This window comes from Chiroxiphia lanceolata, chromosome 2, assembly GCF_009829145.1.
Source record: "Chiroxiphia lanceolata isolate bChiLan1 chromosome 2, bChiLan1.pri, whole genome shotgun sequence".
In the NCBI taxonomy this organism is placed as follows: domain Eukaryota; kingdom Metazoa; phylum Chordata; class Aves; order Passeriformes; family Pipridae; genus Chiroxiphia; species Chiroxiphia lanceolata.
This window is the reverse complement of record NC_045638.1, coordinates 33,073,599-33,089,664: the sequence shown is the minus strand read 5'-3', so window position 1 is coordinate 33,089,664 and position 16,066 is coordinate 33,073,599. Positions and strand designations below refer to the sequence as shown.

Here is a 16,066-nt window from a genome sequence, read left to right as displayed (position 1 = left end):
CAGCCTAGGTAAACCTGTGTATGCACTGCAGCAGAGCAAGCAGCGTGGTTATACTGCCATCAAGTGGATAGGCATCCTACACATTGCTGAATTGTAAATATCTTCCAGGAACAGTGAAGATAACTATTGCAGGGCTGTACTAAAAGTTTTGGAGTTTTTTAACACCATACTGAAAAATATCTGCATTCTCCAGCTGATAAATTATTCGTATGCAAATTACTGGGACAGATTTAACTATAAGCTCTCTCAGGATCTCTGGCAATCTTCAGGCGCCATAATAAGATGGGAAAAATCCGTTTGTACTTTCCTCAGATATGTGACCATGTTCTGTTTAAAATTCCAGATTATATCAGATGCCTGGAAGTCCCAGTGGTAGCAAAAGGAGTTTGGAGTCCTTTCAAAGTGATAGCGAGAATGGGGCTCTAAGGAGCACAAGATTTTTCAATATCTACAGCTAATAGAAAATCATTAAAAAATGCCTATGAGCTGCTGGTGAAAAGCTAATTCACGGTCCAGAAGTTTAGCTCTAGTGAATATGCTTTACTTCACACAATTTTTGGCTTCTTTGCAGCATTTTTTCTGGCATTCTGCAGCAAACTTTATCAAAACTTCTGTCTACAGAATTCCAGTTGCCAGTTCCCACTGAGTGAAAAAAATGCAGCTCACTGAAACATGATGGTTCTCTTCTTAGTCTAAAAATGTTGCTTAAATCGCTGTTCCAATTTTTCAGAATAGCTTCATGGAATTAAGGAATTCTATGTTTCTTACAACATTTATTTCTCAGATAAGATAAATGAAATATATTTTAAGTTTTTAAAGGGAATTAATCTTATTTTTGCCTCCATTCACAAAGACATTTTCTGTACGTATTAGTAAAATATGAACTATATTTTCTAGCGCTTTTTATTCCAATACCCTTACTTAAAAAAAGAAATAAAAAAATTAAAAGTGGAGCTGTGGACAATACTCCCCTCTAGGGGCAGAAACAGAATTTGCAATATTTCATTCAGCAGCATGTAATTTGTAAATTACATTAGTGAAATAAAACTAATAGGTCCTCCCAAGTGAAAGACAATCAGAATTATTAAGTCATTCCGAGGAGAGAACACTGCTGCTTATGAAATCTGTCTAAAGGACATGTTGTGTTTCTATATTCATGCAGAAGGGTTTTAATGCCACAGATATATAGAAGCCCATTTATCAGATTTCCCTAGCAACATACATCCCATCAACTTCTGACCTAGACAACATATCATCAAATGCAATATGTGCAGAGTACATTTTTCTGTATAAGTAAACATGTGTGTCATGAAAATGTATGTCCTGACAAGTGCTAAAGCTGGAAGTTTGCTCAGCTGATCATAGTTGGTATATTTGGAAGTGAAATAGGATGGAAGGTCAGCATCGGCTTGGCTGCTTTCCTCCTCTTCATTCAGGCAGCCAGATGCGAGGTTGCAAAAGCAATTCAGGCATCACCGTCAATGACAGAGGGTCCAATCCTCCCTGCACATAATACTCCTACGTACAGTCTGGGAAGCTCGCAATTCCTCCTTGGAAACGAAGAGAATGCAGAGCTAACAGAGGGTTGTCTACACATCCACAGATCCTGAGAACTGAGTAAGCCTGATGGGAGCTAGAGGAAATGGGGCTGAAGCCCCAGTTTGGACTTAGTACTTTCACAGCACACTATCACTGAGACAAGCAGCTCTCCCTCCAAAAAGCCCAGTGTTGCCTATCTTCTCAAGAAAAGCCATCCTAGGAAACTGCTGAGCTGTTACCTTCATCAGGACATGCCAAGGCAGCTTGAAGGGGCTGGCTGCTTGTCACAATCATCTCTGTACAAGTTGAGAGGGGATTCTCAAGCCACCTCCTGGCACAGCATCGCTCATGCTGCTGAAACACCCATCATGAAAATCTACAGCCTCTAAAGGAGCACAGCTCCATGCACATTAGAAAAGCAGGCTCCTGACTCATGTTTAAGCAGACACTCTTTGAAGTTATTACTTGCAATAGCGGAAGGCAAGCTATTTTAAAAGTTTTGTGCTCCATTTCTTATCACATATGCCATAGTTGGTGGAAATTTCATTTCCACACACATGCACATCCACACACAATATTCTAGCAAAATAGCAAAAGCTATGTTGAGCTTTGCCTCAATATCATACATGTGGCATCTGACAATATTCTGCCATTTTCACCCAGCAGACATCCATCAGGTTAAAGTCACCCATAAGAACAAGGGCTGGCGATTTTGAAACCTCTGCCAGCTGCTTGTAGAATAATTCATCACCCTCTTCATCCTGGTTGGGTGGTCTATTACAGACTCCCACCAGGATGTCAGCCTTGTTGGTTTTCCCCCTGATTCTGACCCATAAGCACTCAACCTTATGTCACTGACCTCAAGGTCAAGAGACTCTCTAACATACAAAGCCACCCCTCCAACTCTCCTACCTTGCCTATCTCTTCTGAAGAGCTCCAGGTACCTTTGTACAAAAGCATAATCTCCTTGAGCCCCAACAAATCTTAACCACAGGTCCTGTGAGTGAACTCGGGACTTGCCCTCCCGATATGCAGCATCGTGTGGTCCCACAGCAGGACACAGCACCAGCAGTAGTTCAGTTCCCTACTTGGATGGGGTTGCCTACTGAAAACCCCAGCATCTCAGCACCCAACTTCAGGCTCCTGAGCACTTTACTGGGTCTCAGGCACCACTCTGGGCTTGTATGTGAAAAGCTCTGAATAACAGTTTGTTGCTTGGTAGGTTTTTCCTTTCATCTTTTTCAAGTGTTATCCATGTAACTATGCTCTTGGAGAAAACCGTGTTGAAGATAGACAGCAGTCTTAATTACTACAGGCTAATTACCTTTAATGAGCAAATTGCCATACAGTGATGTGGGATTTAGCCTGAGAAGAGCTTCACACAGTCCTCTAAAATCACCAATATTATATCTTCTATCTAGGTTATGCAATGAAGTTTGACAGGATCCTCTAATCAGATGAGAAGCATGATCCTGAAGATCTGAGACACCAATATAATGTCTCAGTTTTGTTTTCAGGATAATACTTGCTAAAGCAGCTTCACAGTGCTGCTAGCTTATTCCATTTGTCCCTATGATCATTTGCCTTTTAGTACTATTGGTGAAACAAAAAAAAAATAACAAAAGCTCCAAGGGTTCGAGATGTACTGCCCCAGAACAAAGTCTCAGTTGCTGGTCTTGGAGACTGTTCTCCTGCAGTCTGCACTACAGCTGCAAATACAAACAGTAAGAGAGAACAGATCTTCATAAAAAAGCTGAACTGAATCATCAAATCTGTTGAGAATATGCCTTCCATTTAATCAAAGGAAATATTTAAGCACTAGCAGTATTCAGAAGCTACAAATTAATTGGTACTTGTAGGCAGCGATTATGTTCTCCATTTTTCTTGATATTCATGTAAATATGTGTGAAAGATTGGTTGCCCAGTTCTAATAGGAGTGGAGAAAGTGATGCTCCCCACAGGTACTTGCAGGGTTAATTGGGAATCAGAATCAGAAGAAATTAACCCCGGTTATTACCTCATGGTATACAGCAGAGTGCCGTCATCCTCCAGGCGCAGAAGTTTGTTTGGGGTTGTCATGTTGTGAGCAATAGACTTCTTGCCATTGTGGAAGAAAGTGTCTGGGGTCCAAATCTTGCTGGCAAGCAGGTTGTTAAGAGGGAGGCGTTGCATAGGTCCCTTGAATCGCAGCCTTTCATCCTTCCAGCTTTGTCGGAAAAAAACATCAATGGTATATTCCTGGAACAAAGAAACAGTCAAGGTATTGCAGGATCCGAATACAAGCAATAGTTCCAAAAATTACTTTAGTGAAGTAAATATAACAGAGTTGGCAGCCACATGCTAACTTACCATTTCTGTGTCTGACACAGGACCAAAACTGGTAACATAGATGTCTGTTTTCACCTGAGTTATTCTCTCTGTAATAAATATGGGGTTTGCATTAGTAATTATTTTAAGATGCAAATACATACTTGTGATGCATTTATCTATTAAAAATTTCTGAATCACTCAAAAATCCCCATAAGCTTGAAATTGAGAGGATGCTTGAGGAGACATTTCATCCCTGATCAAATGCAGGGAGTCCAGACTCTGTTCTTATAATCAGAAAGAAACAAGACTTTCAAGGGTGCAATTCCTCTGACTGACAGGCTTCTACAGATCATACAAACGCATAATCATTTGGGTTGAAGGGACCTTAAAGATGTTCTTGTTTGAACTGCCCTGCCATGGGCAGGGACACCTCTGACTAGATCAGGTTGCTCAAAGACCCATCCAGCCTGGCCTTGAATGCTTGAATGATGAAGCATCCACAACTCCTCTGGGCAGCCTGTGCCAGTGCCTCACCACCCTCACAGTGAAAATTTCTTCCAAATACTGAATCTATATCTGCCCTCTTCCAGTTTAAAATCGTTACACATTTGTCCTATCACTACACTCTCCGATAAAGGGCCCCTCTGCATCTTTCCTCTAAGCTCCTTTAAGCACTTGAAGGCTTTCATAAGGTCTCCCCAGAGTATTCTCTTCTCCAGGCTGAACAACCCCAACTCTCTCAGCCTGTCTTCACAGGAAAGTTGCTCCAGCCCTCCAGTCATCTTGGTAACCTTCTCTGTACTCACTCCAAGAAGTCCATGTCCTTCTTATGCTGGGGCCCCAGAACTGGACATGGTACTCACAAAAGCAGAGGAGCAGAATCACCTCCTTCAACCTGCTGGCCACCCTTGGACGGATCCCGCCATGCAATTGGTTTTCTGGGCTGTGAGCACACATTGCTGGCACTTACTCATTTCTTACTATAGGATGAGATGAAGTATATCTTGAAAGGACCTATTCCCCTCTGCTGGCTTGGGTGATCTGCCCAATTTCAGACATCTATATTAGAAATGTCCAAAATTAGGTGAAATTATTTCTGCCCTCAAGTTTCTAAGTCTTTCTGGCATCTTTTCAAATCCGGTACTAATTTAATGTAGGGGCAGAAATTTCAGAAGTTCGTTATATAAGATAAGAGCATCGAGCCCTATTTTCAAGCATCTCTGTGTAAAGTGAGATGAGAAGGAGAGAAAGGGATGAAAGCAATGTGTTGGTCTCAAAAGAGGAAGGGGTGGGGGTAGCCAGATTAAAAAAGGGCCAGGAAGAAACATAACAGATGGTTTACACATGGGTAGAAGATGAGAGAAATCTGGGGGATAGAGAGCTGAAGGAGGGCTCAACAAGGTTAGGATGGCAACCTATTCACATGCTATTCACAACTATTCACATGCTATTCACAACCATTCACATGCTATGGTTTTAAAATAGCTGCTGTAGAGGTTATCAAAATGACATATCAATACAGATTTTCTGTAGTTGTCTAAAAACGAATGGTTTAGGGATCTGTTTTTGAAAGACATATGTGTCACCAGCGTAATTTTATGTAGGCTGACCAGTAAAGGAACCTTGCAGCAACCTGCTAGCATATTGTCTTGCTCATCTTAGGAAGTACCAAAAAGAAAAACCCAAACTGTATCCAATTACAGAAAAAGTGTATCACAGATGCTCTCCTAACCCAACCTCAGATGACCTCAGTGACTGAAAGAAGACAACTTTCAGTGATTTTTTTTTATTGTGGCCCATTTGCTAGGAGACAAATCTACTTTCTGGACTTAGTTTAGTTAATCAAACACAACTCCCTCATCAAGGCCAAGAGCAAGTACCCATCTGAAAGGGCATCACATAGATGATGGTCCCGTACAGCAGGGGACCGGCCACAGCCAATGCGTTATCCTACCTCCCAGTCCTGGGCGCAGTCGGTTGTCGTAGCCGTCCAGCAGACCATCCAAGATCCTGGTGAATATAGTGATGTTATCATTGGTGTCCTCTTTTCCTGATGCTGTTGGCGTTTGTGAGAAGCTATTTTATGTAAATGAAAGAAAACATGTCAAAAGCCATGCTGGTTTCAAGGGGCTTCAGTCTCGAGGGAACTTTGCAATGGAGCCACTGAGCCTCTGTCCTCTCCTGCTACTCCAGCTTAGTAGCACAGGGAGCTGCAGTGACTTCATCACTGCTATAAGCAATCCTAAATAGCTCTCCCTGGAGGAGAATCTGAAAAAGGATCCATGCCATGGAGGTACAACCCTGGGGTGCTGGATCAGTGGACACCTGAGCCCTTTGACCCTCTGTCCATAATGCACAGGTCCCCCATGCTGCCCTGTCCACCATTTCCCAAGTGCTGACACTTCTCCATCCCCTGGAGGGGGCGAGATCAGCTCAAGGGGCCAGCAAAAGCTGTTACTGGTTTTCACCAGGTTAGCCCTCCATTCTTTAGGAACTATGCCAGCTGACAGTGGAGCTGCATGAGCAGCATGGGTTTGCCCTGGGGATGCACCTTCAAGTCTGCCTGAAGGTACTGTCTAATCTTTAAATGCCAAACAGCTTTTAATTTTCAAAATTTATGTAATTTATTGCCAGAACAAAGGATGAACTCTAACCTTATTTGAGGATAACAAACTCCCACTACATTCAAAAATCCCACTGGGGTACTACTGGGGTATCTGAAAAACATACTGCTGTATAGAAAACACAGTTCTTCACTCCTCCTCTTTCTTTTGCATAAATTAGTTCTCCCTTGTAGTATGCAAATAACAGCACTGTGTAGTGGGCCACATTTCATATCTTTTGGGCCAGATTTGTTTTTAATTTAAACTCTTTTTTATTTCATCATTTTATCCGTGGCTCAGACCTAGGAAGCTGCTCACAGCTCACAGCACAACTAAAACTTGCATTTTTAAATCTGTTTGATTTTCATTTAAAGATGCTTAGGAGAATCCCCTGCCTACTAATGCCTTTGCTTACCTAAAGAATAGACATGGGAGATTATCCATAAGCATGCTTCACCTGCAGAAGCAATGAACGTTTCTTAAGACGGCAAGTTTCCTCACACTTGGTGCTTATTCAAGATTCAGGCTCTGCTGAAGTCACCAACAAATGCTGCAGCTGTGAAAGGGCACATAGGCCCACTAGGAACTATATACTCTGCCTCATGCCCACTGTCAGCAGATAGGAATCGCTTATGCTCCAGCAACCTGAACTCGATGCCAGACAGTCATCAGGAGACAGTAAATAAATAAATAAATAAAATCCATGTTTATTTATTACCAGTCCCCAGGGAAATAAATCAGTAAATAAATAGAGAAGCTCAGAGCATGTCTCTGAACAGCTTGCCTTACAGAATGGTTGAACATATGTGTTTGGCTTACCTAGCAGAACAGGATTCATACAGAGAAAGAAGGGACCTCAACTTGGTTTTACCTGCACAAGGTTTCCACTAATGGGACCTCACTGACATCCATGTAATGGATCTGGAAGTTTTAGTGACAACAGACCTGGCTCAGAACAAGCTGCTCTTGAACACATATCCTCTCACAGACACGAGGACCCCCAGTCCTTGACAGTTTATGGGCTTCTGCTGAAAACGGAAAGGATTGCAAAGCCTCTCAGAACAGGGGAGTAAGGCCAGGCAGTGGGAGCACAGGTCCAACTCCCTGAAACACCAAAGCCCATGCAAATGCCCGGTTGAGGATGTTCCCTGCGGTCTGAGCACAGTTGGCACTGCTGCAACCCTAGCAAGATCCACACTGCAGAGCCCAAGGCCATCCAGGATCTCCCCTTCACTGCAGGTGGAGGCATAGCCACAGATATTGACCATTTTTCAGGCCATTCATCTCTCCGTGGTCAAAAGACCAAATTAATTCTGTTTTCTATGCTGTGACCACAACCTCCAGTGAGCAACTGAGGCAGAAAAGATCATGGACATGTTTGACTTTAACGAAAAACAGCTAATCCAGCACAGCACACTGATTACATAAACATTAGCCATCCCTGCATGCTGGACCATTCAAGATAAAAGACTGTACACCTTTTTGTCAACTGTAATCAAAGGGATGCACCACATAAAAGTGAATATTTACAAGTAGCAGCCTAATGAACACAAAGGAATTCAAACAGGAGACAGAAGTTACAGATGTTCTTTACATGCAGCGACCATAACTAAACACTTTGATAAAATCCTAGCACAAACCACAAAAATCCAATATATCTAGAATACTATTTTCAACTTTTCTCATCTATTTTATCTTCTTTTTTTCATAAGAAAGAGATATGCATCATGCTGTCTGCCTGCTACACCGTATCAGCATAGGAACCCATTTTCATTTTCCACTGCGTCTGACAAAGGAGTGGAGAGATCAAACTTCATTTCATTCCTACAAGTTTCATGAGAAGCTGTGACTAGACAAGGGGAGAGCAATCTAAATTAGTGTCTCATTAAGTAAAAATGTAAGGTTAGCAGTCATCTATTCCCTCTGGCTTGCTGACTGGGCCATTCAGCATACATGTAGGTCAGAAACAGCCTCAGCAAGATCAGCCCCCCTCCTCTCTGATAATTAAGAGATACAGAGGAGACTTCCAGGGTGATTAGGAAAGATCCTGGGAGAAAAGGACAGCAGAGGTAAAATGTAGGTGTTGCAATGCAAGATGAGAACAAGGGATGCCAAATGTGGAGCTGGGATTATTGCAAAGATATGGTGCTGGGGGCACAGAACACAAAGGTTCATTCGTTTTTCTGCTCTTGAAAAATCTTGTTATTTTTAGTGCTTATGGCTGAATTCAAAGCCAACTGAACTCAGAGGGAAGATTTCCACTGAACTATTTTTGTGGGGATAGGACAAAATACACTTAGTTCTCAAAACTGCTCCTCTGAATCTAACAAGAGTAATTGATGCTGCTTCCTTCTATCTCAGCCATGTACATCTCTTACAAGAATAGTACACACACCCCATATACTGAAATACTTCTATATCTCCACAAGAAAAGCTAATTAATAGAGGAAAAAGATGGAGAATCAACTACAGTGAAGATTCACAAAAATTCTGCACTTCTGCTAAACTGCAATCCAAATTTGATTTGGCAGATCGCTTCACCCATAAAAAAGGCACCTGATGCTAAATTTCAGTGAAATGTCAGTATGACGGGAAGCTGCATTTGTAGATAGATTGCTGTTTGCTGTTGTGTAAATGTTACTTTTTCTTTCACAGAAAATTAGTATTTAATTTCCGTTATTGAGATTGCTGGTGAAATGCATATTTTGGAGTAAGGTCTGAGATTGTCTGTTATGATGCAAGACATTTATAGTACTTGCAAAGTCACATAAATACATTAGATACTATATAGCTGTAAGAATAGAGAGAAAACAGGTGCTACCCTTAACTAATTATTTTCACACAGCTAAAGATTTAGTTTTATCAACATATTACTAGGTAAGCACATTATTGCCTCTCTGCAGCGAGAAATGTTTTTATAGCAGAAATTTTCAGTATGGATAAAAATAAACCTAGAAAAAAACCTTAGGAAAATGCTAAGAAAATTCAGAGATAATTGCATTTAAAGCTCATTATTGAACATAAACTAAATCAACCAGGAATACTTCTCATCACATTTATTTAATATTGCAGTTCAGGATAACTGAAAAAATAAGAAGCCACAGAAGGGGCCCATGAGTGTAAAACATAATAACTCTCTAAATATGCTCAGCTACCTCTTCCGATGAGTACAACATTTACTATTTTAAACATTACTGTCATCCAGTCAAAATCATAACAGGTACTATTCGTAGCTTAGTTGTACTAAGAGGAAAATGTATAGTAGATATTTGATGATTTTTCCCAAAACCTCTTTTAAAAAAAGGGTAAGAAATGCTGAAAAAATAACTGAAGAGTATTTTGCTACTGAAAGATGTAATTTTTTCTCTCTCTCTTAAGAGAAGCATTTCCAATAACTTGCCTTCATAGGATTGCAATTATACCTGAATGTCAGACAAATTAACAGTTTGTGGGAAAGACAGTGGAAAATATACTTGCAAACTTTTGGATACGGACACTGGCCATACATCAGAGGAAATAGATTTACTTTTCTAAGTTAGTCTCTTGCTACCCCTTTCTTATAGAACCTTGAGATCTAAAAATGTTGATGTTTTGTGAATTTGTGCAATGAAGATTCAATTCTTTCACATGGGATTTAAACAGAGGAGAGGACTGACTAAAATGATGAAGCTTTAATATTATTTTCATATTTTTAAAGAATAATTTAATTTCTTTATTTAGAAAGATCAGTATTTTACTACCTTCTGGGAAGGAGCAATTTGTGAGCAGTGCAATGAAAGCCTGTTTTTTATAGAGTGATATCTTACAGTCCTCATCCCCTTGCAACTTAATGTCCCTTTCAGTGTCCTGAATTTCTTCCAGGTCATTAAACACCTCCCAGTACTCTCAGCTCTCCAGGTCACTGACCTGCAACTTCACTGGGATGCACTGCATTTCAGGGCTTCTCCTAAACTAAGTACGTGCTGGCTGGCCGGCTGGTACACACCTGCTATTTGGCCAGCTTGCTGACCAGAGATGCTGAAGCCATAGCCTGCTGTTCAGCAGTGGGATTGACTGATGGTTGTCTGACTCGTCCAAGAAGTTCTAGATACCCACTTAGTTTTCCAGTTACTAAAATTGTCTAATGGGTTTAAAAAGGTATCTGGAGATATGGAGAAGGAAAGGAAAACAGAATTAAAAAAAATAAACAGACAAGCACGACTGCATAAGATATGATAATTCTTACAAAATTAGTCTTTAAAAATATGAGGAAGAACTCCCAAGCATCACAAGTACTTGGAAAGGGATATCCCTGCAGAATTAACTGCTTAGGGCTGCAGAGACTAACTTGAAATAACGGTCTAAAGGAGAGGTATGTTCTGCCTAAATAGTAGGATTATGGTCTTAGTGATAAGGGCTGTGAGCTAGAGAAGAAGTATGTGAAACTACAGACACACCACGGACTGAATTCTTAAGAGTGTACAGAGAAATACTGGGTTGGCTACATATAATTGGGATCTTCTGTTCTCCGTGTTTCTACTATTATAAATATTATTAGCAGATGGCAACTAAACTGTGGGTACATGAACAACGTCCGTCCCTGTTGGTTTTGGCTTCCAGACAGATTTCTGAAATTGCATGTCCAAAACAGGACTGTGGATCACCAACGTGTCCCCAGAGATGTGCCCATGGACGGTCTGGGACTTGTGCAATAAGAGCCAGGACACACAGTAAGATTGGCCAGCGTGGAGCTGAACACAGGCTACCTTGTCTCACACAGATCTGCATGCAAACAGCCACCCATGGCTCCAACCCTCACAGGGCTGCCAATACCTGGCCTCCTTGAGGGCCCACAAGCAATCAGACCCTTGTCTTACCTGAAAACACTCTTGATGGTTATATTTGACTTTTAGTCATTCTCTAGCCTTATTATTAATGTTAAGTTTCAAGACAATCGTGAACTATCTTGGAATGCTTAAGTAAAATAAGTTGCTAGAACATTATACAACTCAAGGCTGAACTCAAGCAAGCTTGAAAAAGCTTTGACTCATGCTGGACCGTTTCTGCAGATGTAAACTCATAAAACTGTTATACCAACAACAGAGCGAGAGGCGGGGAAGACTTCACATCCTCTTCTCAGTTCATCTACATCTTTGAATTTTAATTAATTCTCTGATTTTTCTTTAAATAACTTCTACCAACTCTGTCTACAGTCCTTCTCTACTGCATATTAGTGTGGATAATTATCGATAGTCATTACACATTTATGTTAAACATTAATCACAGACTTTTGTAGAGATTTCTCAAGTAGTCTAGGAGATTGAGATACGTAATTTCTGTTTATTTAACCAGGCATTGTGCATCAAAATCCCCCAAGGTGGCTTTGACTATGTTAGCAAAAACTGTATTTATGATTTAATATAAATATGGAATGACTATGGAGAACTGTAGAAAAATCTCTGCTTCATCTGTAATGCCCTCCTGTATTTTGGTTTTTAATTTGTGCTCTTTCAACCAATCACTTTTATCAAGCATATTGCAAAACGCACTGCAATATACCAGCACAGTACAAACACGGATGAAGCTAATAAAGAAGAACCTGCTATCAACAGCAAGTGTTATCAGTATTAGATTCCTGCAGTTAATACAGCAGCCTACATGTTAATTGTACCGTTCTGTCCTGAAGAGTCAGTCCCAAAGCACTTAGCAAATTACACTCCGAAACTGCTTCTGCCTCTGAAACAGAAGCACTGGAGCATCCTCTGTCTTTTGAGCAGGGTCAAAATTCAGCCCTAAGGCACTGTGTGAATGGTGCAGTGAATTGGAGCTGCTTATCTCTACAGGCCTGGACTAAAATTACTAGATTAGAAATGGGGGGCAAGGAGGGTGGGGGGAACTTATGTGATGATCTCATTTTAGTGCATAGAAGCTTTCTGACTAACTCACAAAAAACAAATGTCCTAGTTTCCTCTAACTGTCCTGTTTTGATTATCTGCCAGGTTACACGTTATACTGATTCCTACCTGGGACCTTCATTCAGTATTTTCTTTGGAGTCGAAAGGGGCAGCTAAACCCTCTGGTTTTTGGGTTGTTTTTAAGTTTGGATTTATTTTTTTTTTCTACAGCCTTACCTATCTATTCTTCTGTTAGAGAAGAAACACAGTTAAAAGACCCCCCCATACCAAGCAGGTCATGCTCAACTATTGCAATGTGCTGCCTTCTGCAGGGACAATGAACAGTCAAGAAGGACTTAAGGTTATAGTCATCAAGATTTTCTTATTTTGAAAATACTTTGTCGAATTACAACAATGTAAAGACAAGTTTAAAACCACTCCCACACTATCTATGCCCTCTTCATTTCTGTCACAAAGTCCTGGGAGAGTTTTCCCTTAGACCACAGTGAAAGCAAGATCAAGTTTTCTCAAGGTGGATAAATGAACGTACAACTCTTTGCATCCTTTGCAGAGTGCAGTCCTATAATCGTTCCTATAAACCACTGTGGTCACAGGCTTCCGTCTGTGTACACAGGACATGTGCTGGAGACCAGGCTAAGTTTTGCTTACAGCGTGGACAGTCATCACTCAGTTTGGTCTTACTCCTAGTTCCAATCTGGAACAAGTCACTTTGCTTGAAATCAGCTGATTTGCATCTCCATTTTGTGTCTTCTTATAGCAAGGAACTGATGGGTGTGCTTGTGAATCAGAATGTTGGGAGGATTCATTTTTCTTCTGGTGAAATCATAAATAATTGTTCTCCTCCACAAAGAAGAATCAACCTACGTTTCCTGAGCACTTGCAAAACGCTTTTTCCAGATTCCATTACATAGCTCAATTTTGGAAAGTTCTTAATATCTCTGGGTATAGGAAAAACATATAAATAGAGGGTTTCTGACATTACTTTTCATTTTCTAAGAGCTATAGTTGCAGTATTTTTTTGATACAGCTTTCAGAATATCACTGTCAGGGAAGCACCCAAAGCAAAAATAAGAAAACAGGATTCCTTGCTATATGCTTCAGGGAGACACAATTTCTAATTATTCTAACAAGTTTCAAACTCAGACATCCTTCTGAACAGTCACTATCTTAGCTTAATCACCAGAAAAGCCTGTACCAGCTAGTAGCATGCACCGAGTCCCACTGTTGCAGTCTTGCACTACTTCCTATAACCTGCATCCATCAGGCAAGAGGGAAGGTGCAAGACCCTTGCATCACAGATACAGAAGCAGGGAGCACCTCAGCCCCTGGCTGTGCTAAGCCCAGGTCAGAGCACTCAGCATCTGTAGGCCTGGTCTGTGCCCTTTGTGCCCTCCAAGCCTTCCCGCAACAGCATGAAGAACTGACACAAGAGAGTAAATCCGAACAGGAGAGTAAATCACTCCCTTCCCCCTGACACCAGCACATTAAGATGAAATGCAAAGCCCGGTTGTTTTGTTCAGCGGCTCCACACCACACAGAGACACGGTTTTTCATTTACTTAAAAAACTCACAGCAAAAATTCAAATACAATTGGCAACTCACCCAAAGTGGCTGGCTAAACTCATGGAAACACAGAAGAGGAAGAAGTTTTTGATCATGATAAAGTCAGAGACCATCCCATTGTCCATTCCAGAGGAGAAAAGGAATGCAGGTGGTTGCTTTGGTGAAGGTGCAGCTGTTCACTTTGTTCTTATGCTGCAACAATACAAAAAAATTTGAAAACTATTGCACGGACAAAAAGCGGGATAGCTGAGTTCAGCTAACACCGCATCTTCTGCTATCTGCGTTTCTCACAAACTTATCTAGGCTTATGTAAACATCAGCTGTTTATGTAAAGTTGTATGTCTTCAAGGACATGTTTTACCTTCTGCTGACAGCAAACTGCAAAACAGGAAAAATTCTTTGTGGCCCAGTTTTCCCTTATATTCATCTGTTGTATAAGTAACTAAAGAAAAAGCCACCATTTTCCAAATGCCAATTTCAACCCTTTACCTATTTCAACAACTTCCACATGCCTGCAAACCCAGGGCTGTGTGCAGCCTCCGCATCCTTTGCTTCCATCGCAATTTTTTCCCATTAAATACCCGGCTTCCCTTTCCAAAATCCCAGTTGAAATGCCAAGAAACACCTACTGCTTCTTGGAATTCATGCTGCTGATGCACAGCTTAGCAAAAGGAGGGTGGGTTGCTGGGGGTGGGGGGAGAGGGTAAAAAGTGACCTTCCCCTCAAAGGTACATAAACCTCACGCTAGCATGAAGAATGACAGTAATGTAGCTGCTCCAGTGAATGCCGCTTTCTGGATACCTGCCTCAGCGACCAGATCACCAATTTCAGCATTGTGCACTAACGTTTTCCTCTGTGCCCTATTAAAAACAAAACAAACAAAAAAAAAACAAACAAAAAAACCACAAAACCACAACAACCCGCCTTCTCAAATAAACACCAAAACAAAGCCCAAACACACAAACAAAGGAAACACTGAAAACCCAACAAAAACCCCAAAACAGACCCCAAAAAATACACCCTGAGGGGAATTGGCTGGATTTTCCACCTGAACCCTGTGCCCCCGCGCTATATCGCTCAACAACTTACTCTCCCACCCCGCCGGCAAGGCAAGACACCCGAACCAAAAGCCGTCCCCCGGGGCTCCCCCCGCCCGGCCCGCGCTGCCCCGCAGCGGGTCCCGCTATCTGTGCGCCGCTCCCTACCGGGCACTGCGGGGCCGCCGCTCCCTTCTGAGCGCCCGCAGCCCTGGCCCGCCCGCACCTGTCCGGGGACCGCCGCTCACTCGCCGCCGCCGCCCGGGCACTGCGCCCCGGGGCGCCGCGCACCGCTCCGCAGGGCTCCGCGGACGGGGACACCTGCCCGCCCGCCCCGCCGCCCCTTTCCCTCTTCCCTCCCCAGCGCCCGCGAGGCCCTGGGGCTCGCCCCCGCCCCTCCCGCCGGCCGAAGTTTCCCGCGGCCATGTGCGCGGCGGTGTCCGCCCGGGGGTCCGCGGCCGGGTCTCCCCGCCGCCCTCCGTCCGCCCGGCCGGGCGCGGGAGCCCAGCGCTTACCAGCCGCCGGCGGGGGGACGAGGGCGAGGGGGCGGTGTTTGCCTGAAAGTTGCGGAGCGGCAGCGGGAGCGGGAGCGGCGGCGCTGCCTCCCGGCCGCTGGCAAGCGCGGTCCCGCCGCAGCGCCGCGCCCGCGCCACCCCCGCGCCGAGACCGCGGCCGGGAGCGCGGGGAGGTGTGCGGGGCGCGCCCGACCCTCGGGGACCCAGGCGGGGACCTCCGGGGAAGAGGCCGCTCCCGGAGCCGTCGCAGCCCCGGGAGGCTTCAGCGGCTCCCTGGGCTCCCCGCGCCGAACTCCCGGGAGCAGGTCCCACCGAGCGTCCCACGGGCCTGGGTCCCGGGCGAGTTCGGCCGGCACCGACCGTTCTCGGGGAGCGGGAGCCCCTGCCACAGCCCAGCCCTGCGGGTGTCCTGTAGCCTTGGGGCAGGGGCACCCCCCACGCCGGAGGCTTGCCGGTATATATGCTCCTTACACCACACATGTATAATCGTACTTATATATACACACACCCGTACGTACCCGGATCTGTATCTATACTCCTCTTCTGTAGCCGATGGACCTGACCTAAACCATCATAGCTCTTAAATGCTGAAGTGGGATTTTCTA

General features: G+C 43.4%; 1 protein-coding gene across 2 annotated transcripts in view; it reads right to left on the bottom strand.

The window, feature by feature from the left end:
• GABRA5 (gamma-aminobutyric acid type A receptor subunit alpha5) overlaps positions 1-15,092 on the bottom strand; it is a 53,027-nt gene extending 37,935 nt beyond the window's left edge. Inside the window, exons 1-5 of one of the 2 annotated variants that reach the window (XM_032680281.1) lie at positions 14,539-15,092; positions 13,949-14,101; positions 5,804-5,925; positions 3,889-3,956; positions 3,557-3,777 (exon numbers count right to left, since the gene is read on the bottom strand). In XM_032680281.1, coding sequence (XP_032536172.1) covers positions 3,557-3,777; positions 3,889-3,956; positions 5,804-5,925; positions 13,949-14,034 — 497 coding nt within the window. In that variant the 5' untranslated portion in view covers positions 14,035-14,101; positions 14,539-15,092. Of the gene's footprint in view, positions 1-3,556; positions 3,778-3,888; positions 3,957-5,803; positions 5,926-13,948; positions 14,102-14,398 lie in introns of both variants that reach the window. The other variant, XM_032680282.1, reaches the window with a different exon arrangement.
• Between the last annotated feature and the right edge of the window lie 974 nt (positions 15,093-16,066).